Source organism: Coptis chinensis, chromosome 3 (assembly GCF_015680905.1).
Source record: "Coptis chinensis isolate HL-2020 chromosome 3, ASM1568090v1, whole genome shotgun sequence".
Taxonomy (NCBI): Eukaryota; Viridiplantae; Streptophyta; class Magnoliopsida; order Ranunculales; family Ranunculaceae; genus Coptis; species Coptis chinensis.
This window is the reverse complement of record NC_141458.1, coordinates 5686662-5701130: the sequence shown is the minus strand read 5'-3', so window position 1 is coordinate 5701130 and position 14469 is coordinate 5686662. Positions and strand designations below refer to the sequence as shown.

The 14469-nt window shown below is 36.2% G+C and overlaps 1 protein-coding gene and 1 long non-coding RNA gene across 3 annotated transcripts; one reads left to right on the top strand and one right to left on the bottom strand.

Annotated features, from left to right (window-relative positions):
* Window positions 1–1389: 1389 nt before the first annotated feature.
* Window positions 1390–4066, bottom strand: LOC147507536 (uncharacterized). Of its 2 annotated transcripts, none has more exons than XR_015216200.1 (4): window positions 4049–4066; window positions 3714–3972; window positions 2858–2963; window positions 1390–1463 (listed from the first exon to the last, which is right to left on the bottom strand). It is a non-coding gene; the product is annotated as an uncharacterized LOC147507536 (long non-coding RNA). The 2 variants fall into 2 exon arrangements; XR_015216199.1 differs by having other exon boundaries at window positions 3714–3969.
* A 5952-nt stretch (window positions 4067–10018) lies between these two features.
* Window positions 10019–13848, top strand: LOC147507535 (aldehyde dehydrogenase family 2 member C4-like). Its single transcript, XM_086600239.1, has 9 exons — window positions 10019–10189; window positions 10300–10442; window positions 10582–10965; window positions 11410–11499; window positions 11623–11796; window positions 11887–12024; window positions 12852–12989; window positions 13109–13170; window positions 13278–13848. Exons 1-9 carry the CDS (start codon window positions 10084–10086, stop codon window positions 13549–13551), a joined length of 1509 nt encoding a protein of 502 aa, XP_086456365.1. The 5' UTR covers window positions 10019–10083; the 3' UTR covers window positions 13552–13848.
* Window positions 13849–14469: the final 621 nt, after the last annotated feature.

The following is a 14469-nucleotide window of genomic DNA, read 5'->3' as shown; positions in this document are numbered from 1 at the left end:
TGGATGAGCAAGATCATAAAAAGCCGAGGCAAATCTGGCGAAATTGCATTCACCACCATATCAGATAATTGTAGAGTTCCATGCATTAATCGCTAGCTGCATTAAATCAGAAATCATGAAGTCACAATGAAATTCAGTATCATTGATTGATGAAGTAAACTCAGCATAAACAGTTTGAAAGAAAGGATATTAGACAATGAATTGGCAGTTTTAAATCAAGGTCCCAAGATGAGTAGCCACTAATACATTTGGTGAGTTATATCATAACAGGCTATTTAAAAAAGATGAAAAAAGTTGGATTGTACTCACAAATGTGAGGGTTGTGACTGATCATCCCCGACATTACATCCGGAATCTGTAAAAAAAGAAAACCCATTAATGCAACACTACTATATTATTGGGCTGTAAAGCTCGTAATACAATCATGTAAAAATATTTCACTGTTTTTAAAGCGTTACCTGTAGGCAAATTATTGAAAGCCTATCTGTGAACAATATGTTTTGTAATTTGTATAACCTAGTGGCTCACTGTCAAAGTGATTGATCAAAATTTTAAGTCCATCAGCAGACGAAGTCTGTGATACAGCGAATATAATATGGCTTCTAGCTAAGCAATTAGTGTATGTATAACGACAAATAATCAAAGTCGATGTGCTTCCATTGGCCATTGCCCCATCCATGTAGTGTTTTGTACAGCTGATGGGTTGAGTTTGTTCGTCTCCAACTCTTTGTTTCCATTTGCTCTTAGCTTTACTTTCTTATCTTTCCCAATCATCTAAGTGACAGAATAGGTACTTTTTTGTTCTTGCAATTCGCCCTACGATTTCATCCGGACGTTTGATTGTCCCCGCACTCCCGCACCTAAAGTATCTAGAGTTCAAGATAATGTCACCATAGTCATTCTATAGTCAATATTGGTACACCTAAAGTATTGACGTCACGCTGCCGCTTGCCTATCAAATGACCATCAATCTTTTGGTTTATTGATTCCTTGTACCTCGAAGAGAGTAGGGGTTATGGCTGACCCCAACCCGGCATTAGAATCTTAATTAAACCCTCTCATTCTTATCCTCCTCAATAATGTTCATGAGAGTTAAGGGGAGGTACAAAATAGTCGATTACAAAACTCATTTTCTTGAGCAAAGAAGGAAGTCTGGCTGCTCTGTTAGATTCCCTAAATACATGTAGAAAATTAACAGTTAAAATACTTCTCAAAATGGCTTTAATAGCCACAAGCAGCTAGTAAGTATGCACATTGCCAAGACGCCTTCTCCGATCCTTCAGAATTTAATAGCCCTCATTGAATCGATGGCACTATGATTTTCTCGCACCCGCAACGGTTGACAACCTTTTAATCCCCCCGCACATATAGCTCTCGGTTCTTGATATAAAAACTGATCTTTGGCCACCACCTCCGATTATGCGCTAGTAGAACTTGCCCTTGATCATCTCTTATTGCTACTCCTATAAATTGAAGTGTTAAAACTTGAAAAATAACTGTTGACATGTATGTTATAGCTAAGTAGCAAGTAATCAAACAAACGACTATGGACTATGGACATTGATACTTGATATTTTGATAGTACCACTACAAACGTAATGGTCTGTATTTCTAACTTAGTTTCTACCGGCCCGATAATAAAAATCCATGAATGTTTGTTCCAATGTTAATTTACAACCGGATCTATACATTATTAAAAATATCAATGCCAGTTTTCGGTCAAATAATGCTACAAACCCTTTTGCTTAAATCAAGCTTTATCAATACTTATTCACCACTCTTTAATTTATTCACACAAATGTAATGGCTTTGGGGTTCTTGAAAGCCTTATCCTTATTCTTTTTCTTACTCTTTTACAAAATCTTATGGTGAACTTATAACAGCACTCCTGCACCAACCAAGCAATGTTTCATTCAAACAAGACTGGTATACAAGAATCGATGCACAACATGGCGAGCTTTGTTCTACTATTTCATTTGGTTTGATTCGGTCGATCCTCTTATTCGTCCCCTCACCTTGTGGCTTAATGGAGGTTGACTTCAACTATTACATTTTCATCTTGTTTGTGTGTGTGTTGGGGAGTAGTTTTAGTACATTTGTTAGAAGAGTATGTCCAAGACTCTGTTTCTCTCTTAGAAACTTAGACTTAAATTCCTTTGCTTCTTGAAGAATCTGCTCTTTAGGAAATAGAACTTGAGAGCTTTTTGTATAAGCTTAACATTTCTGTAATTCCTTGGCTTGTTTGTCCAACTAAAACAAAAGAATTGACCGCCTCTCTCAAAATGTTGAAATCCATATGCAACAAATACTGAGAGAACTTAATCGTAATTGCACAAATCAAAATCAAGTATTATTCTCTAATACTTATGAAAACTGTTTGTCAACTTACTTGCATTAACATCATTAAACAGCACAATGTACAAAAGAAGCCTCGACCTCTGAAGCTGCAATTGAACTCAAAAGTTTAACTATGAATAGAAGTCATATTGATCTTGTTCACTTTTGAATTTAGAAACGACCGGTCCCGAACCTAATTTAATGAGATTATAAATGACGATTTCCAATTAGCCAACTATCTATTCTCCACTTGCTAAGTGCATGTTTTCCAATGAATCATTATCCTCTTTGAATTTGAAATGCATCCTTTTTATTATGATTTCAAGGTTTGATCAACAACACTTCGAAGAAGGACCCATATTCCTATCTGGTTAACTTACAATATTTTTCTATAATTCTTTTATGGTTGGATGATCTAATAATTCACGTAATTAACAGTATGTCCTCCCTATATGAATTATCTAACGTTAAAGGAACATATTAGACAAAACAGTTCGAGTGGAGCAGTGAAATTATGTACCTTCTAGTTAACAGCACATGCATTGTTCCCATTCTAATGTTCTCAAGAGGTAACCCACATATCATGCCTCTGCCCATCATTTACCTTGATTTTAATGGAACATTCCCTGCCACAATATTCAAAGTATAATGAGAATCACATTTATCCTAAAGCAAAAACGAAGAATCAATACTGATAGAATTGCAGATGGGAAAAGATATTCTACACACAAAAGTATGGCTATTCATTTTGGGAAATATGTACATTGCAACAATATGTTGTTAAGAAAACTTTGAAAGGAACAATTTCACACTGTCGTTAATGAATTTTTTTATGTATGATAAAGAAAAATTAAAGGGAAAAAGTAATAAAAACTTTAGCTGTTATGCACATATAACGTAACTCCCATCTCAGACTCTTTTCTATCCTAAAAATATTAGAACTTCCTGGACCATAAATCCGGCCAACAAATATTTGAGCATTTAATATAAGTGAATAACTCATACCTATTTCAAGTTTCTCTTTGTCAAATTAACCACAGACCTACATTAGGCACCTCATTATTCCATTTTTATTTCCTTTTAACCACAACAAATCCAGTCCTTGAAGATGTCCATCCAATGACATCTCACGCTTAATCCGTCCAAACGATGGAGATACAACACTCTTATTGTCTTTCTTTCTCCAAAAAAAAAAATAAAAACAAAACCAAAATTGATCCTATTTACGCCAAATTAGGTGGCTTACACACCATATGATCTAGTTTATGACTAAGATATAAAAAAATGGACAAATCAAATGGAAAATGCACCATTTGCATACTTGTGTTGTTATCTTAAATTAAATGTACACACGAAACTCTGCAACTAAGTCCTACCTGGAAAATAGCATGTCAAACTTGTTCATACGTCTGAGCTGTGTACATCATTGCGAGATACCTGATTTACTCTAACAGCACCAAATGGACTCATATTCAGAGTAGAAGACCTGTAGCTGAGCGATGCTTGAGACCTCGGCAACATGCCATGTTTTGAAAAACCAGCCTTATGCATACTACACAAACGGAGGTTGAAAACTGTGTACTGTAAGGCCCCAAGCTGAAACTCGGATTGGGTAGTAGGCATTTGACATGCCTGCTGCAATTTAAACAGTCCATTAATAACATGGCAAGTTGTAAACTCCGACTTAGAGATATAAGATATAAGTAATTACCTTCCATAATTACGGTCGAATCGGGTCACTCACGATCCTTTTCCCTGTTTTCGAGAATTGCAACATGTAAAAACGGATTTCGGAAGTATAGTATCAAAATTACCTCATTTAAATATTCCCATACCAAATCAGCCGGTTTATGAAACCTTGGTCAAGAGAGCAAGAAGATAAAGTTTTCCCTTGAGCTGCAAGCAAAGTCATCATGTCAAAACCACATATATTTGTCGAAGAAGAAAAGAAGAGAAAAAGAAGAATAAAGAAATCAACAATAGAAACTATAGCCAAGATAAGTAACCTTGAACATGGTTTGAAATGATTGTTACGGAAGAAAACACGAGCTCACGCTTTCCGGACCTTCTAGTAAGCAAAATAATCTGAATAAGAAGAAGTTTGCCAAAAATCAAATTATTAAAGCCTAGTCAAACACATGGGAAAATCCCCAAAGACAGGAAGAAATAGGACATTACAAAGCACCTATATATAGTTAACTGGCTAGCATTGTTTTTGAAAAAATCCTAATTATTTCTCCCCGCAGCAGATTTTGGAAAAAATAAAAGAGAGAAAAACCGGTGGTTAGAGAAAATATACGTCTAATTAGCCGCCAAAATTATGTAAAGTTTACACCATCTTCATTGTTATCAAATAGAACCTTACCATTATGGTGAGTGACATCATTATTGGCATGAGACTCGTCGTGCCTTTTCCGCCTTTGTTCACCCAAAATTACCTCTCCTTCATACACATGGGCTCTTGATTCCGATAAGATAATAATCCGAATGTAGTATCCGATCTTCTCCTTCATATATGGGCTCACCGCCATAAGGGCTTGAGGTGTCACTCTTGTGGACATCCATGTGATCTCTCATTCCACCGGATAAATCAGAATCAAGATTCATTGCGGATGTAGCGTAAAAGCAGTTTTTCACAATCGGGAGGGGAGCATAATATTGTTGACTATGGAAATGAATGCCCGCTACTAATTCTTCCTCGGTTTCGTAAATCAAAAGGCGCCCGGGAGATAGAGTGAGAAATCAAGGCAGGTTCCAAAACCAACTTGCGAGAACACAACAAAGCTGAAAGTTTGTCGGTGAGCCCTAAAAAAGATAGACGGATTTATTGGATTTGAAGTTCGGTTCAACCGAAGTTGTCTTATGTCTTATCGCCAGTCCGCTCAAGCACGATTAGAGTTGAATCTTTTGATGCTATTAGTTAGCGGCTAAACCCGCCTAATGCAGACTTAGGGGCGCTTTGCTACTAAAATAGGTGTACCTTAACGGGTTCCGATATCTAAATGGATCTCTCAGAGCTACCGATCGCGATCAAATGGCTTAGAATCTGTCTCTATATCCGGATCGTAACGGGATATGGAACTCAATATCGACTGAACTGGAAGGGTGCTCCATAGCTTCAATTGATACCGCTTCTAGCCTACATCAAGCAATGGATCACGCCCATCATCATAAGGGGCTTTTCCGTATGGGGTTCGATCATCGGCCCGGTGATGGCTCCCCGCTTGGCTAGGAGTTCTCACTTCAAGCGGATATTCGAGAAATACAAACCGCCGATCAAGTTCTAGGTTTAAAATAGTTTTCATTCAAATCTTCTTCTACATTTGTATCTTTTCTCGATTATCAATGAAAGTAGAGCTCGAGCCTTAGAGTTCTCATGGCCCCACCTCCCGGAAGCAGTGAATCAAATAGCTCGCCTTTGAGCTCAAGATCTCGCCTCGAACAAGCAAACATCCAGGCTCTTATTGGGGGAGAAGGGAAGGATTTTGTCTTAAATAGATTCTCCAACAGGTGAGTTTCACCTGAAAAATCAAACTTTAAGAAATTGTTTATTCATAAATCTATTGCAAGCCAAAGCCTACCTCACAAATTGAGAACCATCCCTGGCCAACAGAATTTAGCTTATCGACGTCACGTGGAATATTAAGCACACTCCTCAACTTCAAAGGTTCCATCCTGTAAATAGAAAAATGTAGAACCTATGCTTATACATATGAAGAGCTAAATACTCGGGCCAAGTGAATCTAGTTCGACTTTAAATGTTAATGCATGTAGGAAAGACCGAAAGAGCGCAATCTTACAACTTAATATTGTTCTTTTCCCCCCTAATTTATAATTTTATTTGTAGTATACTATTATGTTGTCTGCTGATACAATAACCTTATTTAAAGACAGCGGCTCCTAATGCTCTTCAATTTCTTTATGTGAATAATTCATGTACTCAAAATATATTAATGTGGCCTATGTTTTGTCTTTCAAAAGTCTTGAGCAATTATTTAGCAATCCACCTAAAATATTTACAAGATTTTCCAATTATCACTCATCGGCTAGGCTTTAAAAGATTCCTTACTCGAGTTGTAATGGTCAACGCGGGTTCATTTTGTATTCTTCAAATACCAAAGAATGATCGAAGTGCATTACAGGCAAAACAGCCATTAAAAAGGTAATGACATGAAGAGTATTTGCAGTCCCTCGAGCCAACGTTATGGATGTGTAAAACCAGTGCAATGCCATACACGTTCAAGCAAATGGTAATCCTAAATTTAGAAACACCAAAGTTCGATAGAGTTTAAAGTTTCTCGCGCTTCATATTGGTGAATACATTAAAGTTAGCGTAATAGTATAAACTTACCCAAATAAAAGAAAGCATGAACATCTTGTCAAGGCTATAAAAAGATGGTGGAGCTTTATCTCTATTGGACATTTAAAAGAGAAAATACCATTGAAACAGTTTTACGTTAACACTAATCAAAGAGAAGCTAGAAGATGAATTGAGTTGCCAAGTAGCTTAATTACATTACCTTTCAACATGAAGGCAAAAGGGACTAAAAGATCGTTGCAAAACGCTTGTCTATAGAACACAAATACAAAGTCGTTTCATCCCTCCATCCAAAGGTGCAACCGTGGAGAGCAAAAACATGCAAAATATATATGGTTTGTATTATAACCAACCATAGATACCATTTTGATGTATATGGTCGAGAAGCCAAGTAGGCAAAACCAAGACGTAGGTGGTAGATTGAACGAACATATTTCTGCACATCCATAAAAATACAAATATAAGTAAGATATAAGTCTATATACAAATACATGCATGCAGGAACATAATCGTCAAACTTTGATTGTATTCTATTGAGTAGTGTTGCGCGCTGTTTTCTGCTTCGAGGAGAACAAATTCTTAAACCTTAATTCTTAATTCATGTAGTTACTGAATCCATACAGATAATGTGGCAGCCAATATCCACATAGCATCAGCTAGATCGGGTTGTACATAGCATTACTTTTCCAAATTGTCAAATATGGCATGCAAACTCCTGCGAAAAAGTAAAGATATCGTTCTCAAAGCAAAATTCCAAGCAAGATGTAAACATTTCTAAAAAAGTAAAGAGTAAAACTGAATGAACTATTCATGTCTTTGTTTTTTGTTTTAGCTATTAGTCGTGTGATTCCGCCTTTGTACATCAAAGAACATAGAAAAGCATGTTTCCCCTCCTCCTTTATCTGGGCTTGGGACCAGCAATGCAAGAACGGATTTTGCATTAGCGGAGCTAAAATCTTTTTTATAATTATGGCGATAGTCATGGGTTAAATGTTTTAAAAATGAGACGTATAGGAATAAATACATACAATCTACCACCGAAAGCATCACTCACGAAAAAAAAATTTAGGAAAATAAATAATAAAACTGGGAAAAATTAATAATGATACAAACTATCAGAGGAACTGCGAAGAAGTTCAATATTAAGCATTGCTAGTGTCATCATCTAAAAGCAGTACATCATGGGAAAATATATTATGTAGTCATGGGTTAAATCTAAAAGTTAAAAAGAAAGAATAAATTAAGTGAGAAACATAAACCATAAAAAATCAAACTTAAATTACCTATTTGCATGCGATTGTTAGGAGTGTTTGTGTATCTAGCGTGTTGAGGAAAGTTGATAAGACGCACACGCGTAGGATGTGTTTGTGTACAGGATGTTGAAACTGGAAAACAGTGATCGACACAAATCAATGCCAATAAACAAAGTATGAAGGAAGAACTAAAAGCCCCCCTGCCAAAAAAGAGAGAAATTGCTAAAAAAAAATTTGTTGTGTGAATACCTTCAGGAGGAGAAGACGAATTTGGTGTTTGAAACCGCCTTTGATATCTATTTCTATCACTAATACTACGCAGATGTCTTCTTCGAGTATCATTCATTCGTTGTGTACACCCCATTGCCCAACTCTGTACAAACGCAAAAATGAAATAAAATAAAATTAGACGAAATGCACAAACTGAGAGATGAAGGGCAGTAAGCAATAGAAAGGAATAGAAGACATGGAAAAAATAAAAATTGTTCAAACTAACCTCATCCATTAACAAAAAGGAGAGAGAGAAAATAGTGGAGTTTGGGGAATATAAAAAGCATACAAAGAGAAAAATCATACAAAGAGAAAGAGAAAAAATTCGAGTTTGAAATAGATTGGTGTTTGGAATAGAAGGAAACAGAAATAGAGAAGTCAGATAGATGGAAAATGGGGTCGAAACGGTGCCTTTTGAAAGCAGAATTTTACGTGTTTTTTATCCGTTTTTGGTTGAAGGACAAATTTACCCTTGCACATAAGATTTGTGAAAATTTTGTGGGTGAAACTTTCGGGTACCCTTTTGATTTAAAAGATTGGTTTAAAACAGAAGATACGGAGACTAATAAACGGCAGCTAGTTTTCCCATTATATATAAGATAACGAGTTTTACAAATAATTATGACAAACGTGCAACAAGCTGCGCCACAAGTCATTTATGAATTTATTTTTTGTTTTTTGTTTTTTGTTTTGGGTTAAAGTCTGACTAAGAATTGAGAGTGAAAGAAATGAGGAGACTTTACAGGTTTGTTATGGGTGATTATAGTTATACAGACTGACCGGTTAGGCTTTAGGCATTTTGCTTGTTTTAGTCTCATTAACCCATCAAACATTCAAAGATACATTTGTCAATTTTAATGGTTTTGGACTCAAAATAAATGATAAATGATAATTTTGTAAAGGCAAAAAAAAAAAAAAAAAAAACATTGGTTTATTGGAATATTTTTTATTAGTTTTTTTTTTATACTATTTTTTTGTTGATTATATTCTTACTATAATTTGAAAATTTTGGAAGTGTTGTAGTGGAAGTATGCTAAAATAATTGGAGGGTTCGAGTACTTATAGTTTGAAGATTTTTCTAGTCAATTATTTATGTGGTAATGGAATTTTTCTGATCTCAGGGTGAGACTTCCCCACACGCACCCCTATTCCATCTATGGTTGGTTCTAACCAAGAGCAACATCCCAAGTAATTTAACATTATAAACACACGGCACTAAACTTTTTAAGATTTATAAATTCTATAATGACTATTTTGAGGACAAAAAGATAATCTTTCCAAACTCACTGAGACTGTGTCGTAACCTACTTGACAAAATTGTGTCAAACTTTGTGCAACAGCCTAATATATTTTGAAGATGCAACATTTGATGCTATATATGTAGATCATCCAATCACACGGTTGGTCAGGTCATTTGTTCTCCCGGACTATGGTTTCCTTGGCAACGCAAATAAAGAGAGGCCGGTTTGGCATCTAAAATCTATGTATGGGTTGTTTTAGAATGGTGGTAACTGGCAAACCAAATTTTCCCTGCCCACGGTTGCACCGTTCTAATTTTATTGGATGTCCCTGAAGGGCCTATGCATTTTCACGAATTTTCAGTGTGAAGTGAAATATAATTCATGGGGCGATTCATTTAAGGATACAATTAAATTAGTTTATACAAACTATAATGAGGTAGGCTGAAGACACCATTAAAAAAAAACTCGAATTAGTACTCGAACATTATTGATGTTGCACACTCAGAGATGTCGATATGGGAACTAACTATGAAGTAAGTTATTCTCTGCATGATTACTTGTATAAGTAGCTTTGCTTGCATTTCACTCCAACATAATTTCAAAGAGGAAATAAATACATCATAAACTTCTCTTGTGTTCGGAGACACCAGACAGAGAGAAAGAGATGGCAATTCAAAGTAATGGTTCTGGGACTAAAAATCTCATTCAAATCCCTGAAATCAAGTTTACAAAACTGTTCATCAATGGTGAATTTGTCGACGCTGTTTCAGGCATGTCTTTAGTACTATTGTTTTGACTTTTGAGTCAAGTTTGCTAGAACAAGATAATCGAGTTAAATGTATATATGCAATTTCCACCTTAAATGTTAATATTTGTATAGGCAAAACATTTGAAACCATTGATCCAAGATCTGGAGAAGTGATAGCAAGAGTTGCAGAAGGGGACAAAGAAGACGTCGATTTGGCTGTTACAGCTGCTAGAGAAGCTTTTGACCATGGCAAATGGCCTCGTATGTCTGGTTTTGTAAGTTTCATTTAGTTTACTATTTTTTTTCCCGCAACTCTACATTTTATGGAGCAGCATTTAGAACCAGTAAGATCACTTTATAATTAAATCTGAACACATTTTATTCTTTTTTCATTTTGTCTGGATTGTTATTCAGGATAGAGGAAGGATAATGATGAAGTTTGCGGATTTAATCGATGATAATGTAGAAGAATTGGCTATTCTAGATACGATAGATGGTGGGAAGTTATTTAGTTGGGGAAAGAGTATGGACATTCCAAGCGCTGCAAATACGCTTCGTTACTATGCTGGTGCTGCGGATAAAATACATGGCGAGACCTTAAAAATGTCGCATGAGTTGCAGGGGTACACATTACGTGAGCCTATTGGTGTTGTAGGACATATTACTCCTTGGAATGCTCCCACTGGCGCGTTCTTCCTGAAAGTTTCCCCCGCTTTAGCTGCTGGGTGCACTATGGTGGTTAAGCCTGCAGAACAAACACCTCTTTCAGCTCTTTACTATGCCCATCTTGCGAAGTTGGTATAAATTCTGGACATATATGATTTATGATTCATAGACTTAAGTTTCTATGACAATTTGGCTACGCTTGGTACACTGCATACAATTGCACATTTACTAAGACTTTCAATGAAATTTGGCCTGTAATCATTTTTGGATTGGTCGTGAGGACTTTTGCCCAAGATATATGAAGTCTTTTATTTGCTGATATATATAAATATATACTACATATTCTCTGAAGTAACCAGCGGTTGTCAAATAGTATATCAAGTATTACGTTCTAATAGAGGGGATCGGTATAGTAGACTTGATGAGTATACTAATATATGACTCATCAAACCTTGGCTAAACCATCCATTGCCAAAACAAACATAATAAATAAGCAACCCACTGGTTCTATGCATGATTCTTTTCATGTCAATGTTACTCCATACCAAGGGTTAATCATGTGAACGTGTTAATCAGGCCGGTATCCCTGATGGAGTGCTCAATGTTATTACTGGTTTTGGGCCTACAGCTGGTGCTGCCATCACTTCTCATATGGATATCGATAAGGTAACCCGCGTTCCCTCTCTATTCAGGAAGCAATTTTAGTTTCACTAAAACGGCCCAACTATGTACATATATGGACAACTTTCGTAGTTTCCTCGTTACATTTAGTTCACTTTGCACTTTCAGGTGAGTTTTACAGGATCCACAGAAGTTGGACGACTAGTAATGCAGGCTGCAGCAACAAGCAATTTCAAAACTGTTTCACTGGAATTAGGTGGAAAGTCACCTCTCATAATATTTGATGATGCTGATCTGGATAAAGCCGTTGATCTCGCCTTGTTAGCAAATTTTTTGAACAAGGCAAATATACTTTTATAAGGCAACTATTCTTTCGAGGAATTTATATAGTTCATAATGTAATATTTCATCATCAATTGAATGTGTTTGCAGGGAGAAGTTTGTGTTGCAGGGTCTCGTGTATATGTCCAAGAAGGAATTTATGAAGAATTTGTGAAAAAGTCTGTGCAAAAGACGAAAATGTGGATGGTTGGAGACCCTTTTAATCCTCAAGTACAACAAGGACCTCAGGTAAATGAAATGCATTTCAGAGAGTTCCCTAAAAGCATTCATGTGATCAAAGTTCTTATCCTCTTTTACTTGTGATCTTAGATGAGAACAAACCAAAGAAGAGTGAGTCAACTCCCACATCCAATTAAGTATAGATGAGACTATTGTTTACCAAGTTTAGTGAACTCAATAATTTGGTAATCTGTCAGAGCTGCATATGAACTTTATGGAGTGATGATTTAAGCCAAATCATTCATGATATATATATGGCTAACCAAGGTGCTCTTCACATGTTGGTCCAGGCATCATCCAAACACTCCTATAGTATCTCCTACTTGCTCCTACTCTTGGTGGAGTTGCATGAGAATGTTGACCGTAAATGTCAGTGTAACTGTGTAAGACCATGAAGAGGACTTCACACTCCAACGTAGAAACCAGAGATTGCTAAGAATAGCTAGAGTGTTTTTGGCACACCGTAAACCACCCAAACACTCTGCTTGAACTCATGCTCCTTGCACTTTATGTTCTTGAAGATAACTTGTATGTTCACAAAAATTATAGTACATACCCTTCACTCCATTGGCTATATTTCATATCATAGTTATATTGTCGATTTAATGATATGTCAAATTTTGAGCATTTCAGAAAAAAAAAATATTTGTAAAGGGAACAGTTGAAGCTTAAGATTCGAACTTGAACTATGTCTAATGGAATCTAAAGATAGAGCTGAGTAGCTCACCAAGTCTTAACAATCTTCTACCATTAGGAAACTAGAACGGTTATAATTTTGTCTATCAAGAGTTGCTATGTACTGAACTTCCCCATACTTATTCTTGAGTTTGGTGCAGGCCAGTAAAGAACAATTTGACATAGTTCTTTCCTACATTGAGCATGGCAAAAGAGAAGGAGCCACCTTATTGACAGGCGGTAAACCATGTGGTGACAAGGGATACTACATTGAACCCACAATTTTTACAGATGTAAAGGTAACCATAAGTCTTCCGTTAAAAGGATAATCGGAAAGAAAATTAGATTTTAATTTTCTGTTTAAACTTAAAGCATTTGTTTTAATCTTTCATAACCCTGACACAAACTTGTTTACTAGGATGATATGATTATAGTGAAGGAAGAAATATTTGGACCTGTGATGTCTCTCATGAAGTTCAAGTAAGCTCAAAATTAATCCAATTATTCTTCACCTTTGAACATCAACTTCAATCTTCAGTAATGGATGACTAACATGATTATTTCCTGCTTAAATCAATAAATTCTAGGACGGTTGAGGAGGTAATTGAAAGAGCTAATAATACAACCTATGGACTAGCAGCAGGAATTGTGACCAACGACTTGAACTTGAGCAACAGAGTCTCAAGATCAATACGTGCTGGTGTCATTTGGATCAATTGTTATTTTAGTATAGATACGGACTGCCCTTTTGGTGGGTATAAGATGAGTGGCATTGGAAGAGAGATGGGGTTGGATGGTCTTAATCAGTATCTCCAGGTCAAGTCTGTTGTAACTCCCATCTATAATTCACCGTGGCTATGAAATTCCAGGTTCCAAGGTGCCAAGATGGAAAATAAGATTGTACAAGTGCATAACAACCTGATTAGAGTTTTTTTCAACTCACTTCTTGATATTTTGTGGTTCTACTGTTTATTGTATGGAGCTCGTTATATGAACTCTGTTGAAGTATGTAGAGTCGGTCTCACACATTATATAATTGTGAGACCGTATCTTATTTAAGTAGTTGCTATTTCGGTGAAGTCAATCACCTCAATATAAATATATGAATTATAGGTTAAAGTAAAATATACTCTAAACCCTACCTTCTTCTTGTGCCTCCATCATTTCTTTTTTTTCTCCACTATATCTCTGTAATCTAACCAGCTAACCACTATATGTATCTCCTAACATAATTTAACATGGTATCGGAGCCGACTCTGTTTAGAGAATACTAGGAGAGAGATCCCAATTTCAAGATTCCAGTTTTAGTATTAGTTGCTGTCTTAGTATTGTTTCGCTTCCGCAATCTCTTGGTATTGTTAAAGAGGAGTACGTCATGTTTTCAAAGGGGGAAGGCTGGTATCGCCATCTCTCTCAATCTCTTTGTACAAGCGCGCCCGCGCTTAGTTCAAGAGTCTTCAAAGCGCGCACGCGCTCGGAGTACTATATCTCGCAATTTTTGCATTTCCATCAAGTGAGTTTTTCTCCTCTTTACAATGACTGATATTGTTCCAAAATCCGATGAATTCGGTAATACGTCTGTTTTCTCTGTTGGTATGACCTCTGCCAAATTAGAGAGTATTGCCAATTACCTTCAATGGGCAGAGGCAGTTACTGTTTATCTTACTGGAAAAGGTAAGGAAAATCATTTGATAGATCTCCCAAATGATAAAGGAAAAACAACCTGGACGAAAGATGACTCCTTGGTAAAGAATTTTATGTGTAATACTATGGAGAAGG

What these genes read in the sequence shown, in the direction of transcription:
- LOC147507535 (XM_086600239.1), top strand. Translation starts at nt 10,084, where the DNA reads ATGGCAATTCAAAGTAATGGTTCTGGGACTAAAAATCTCATTCAAATC. An exon ending in ATGCCCATCTTGCGAAGTTG is followed by an intron (nt 10,966 to 11,409) that starts GTATAAATTCTG and finishes CGTGTTAATCAG; the next exon opens with GCCGGTATCCCTGATGGAGT. An exon ending in ATGTCTCTCATGAAGTTCAA is followed by an intron (nt 13,171 to 13,277) that starts GTAAGCTCAAAA and finishes AATAAATTCTAG; the next exon opens with GACGGTTGAGGAGGTAATTG.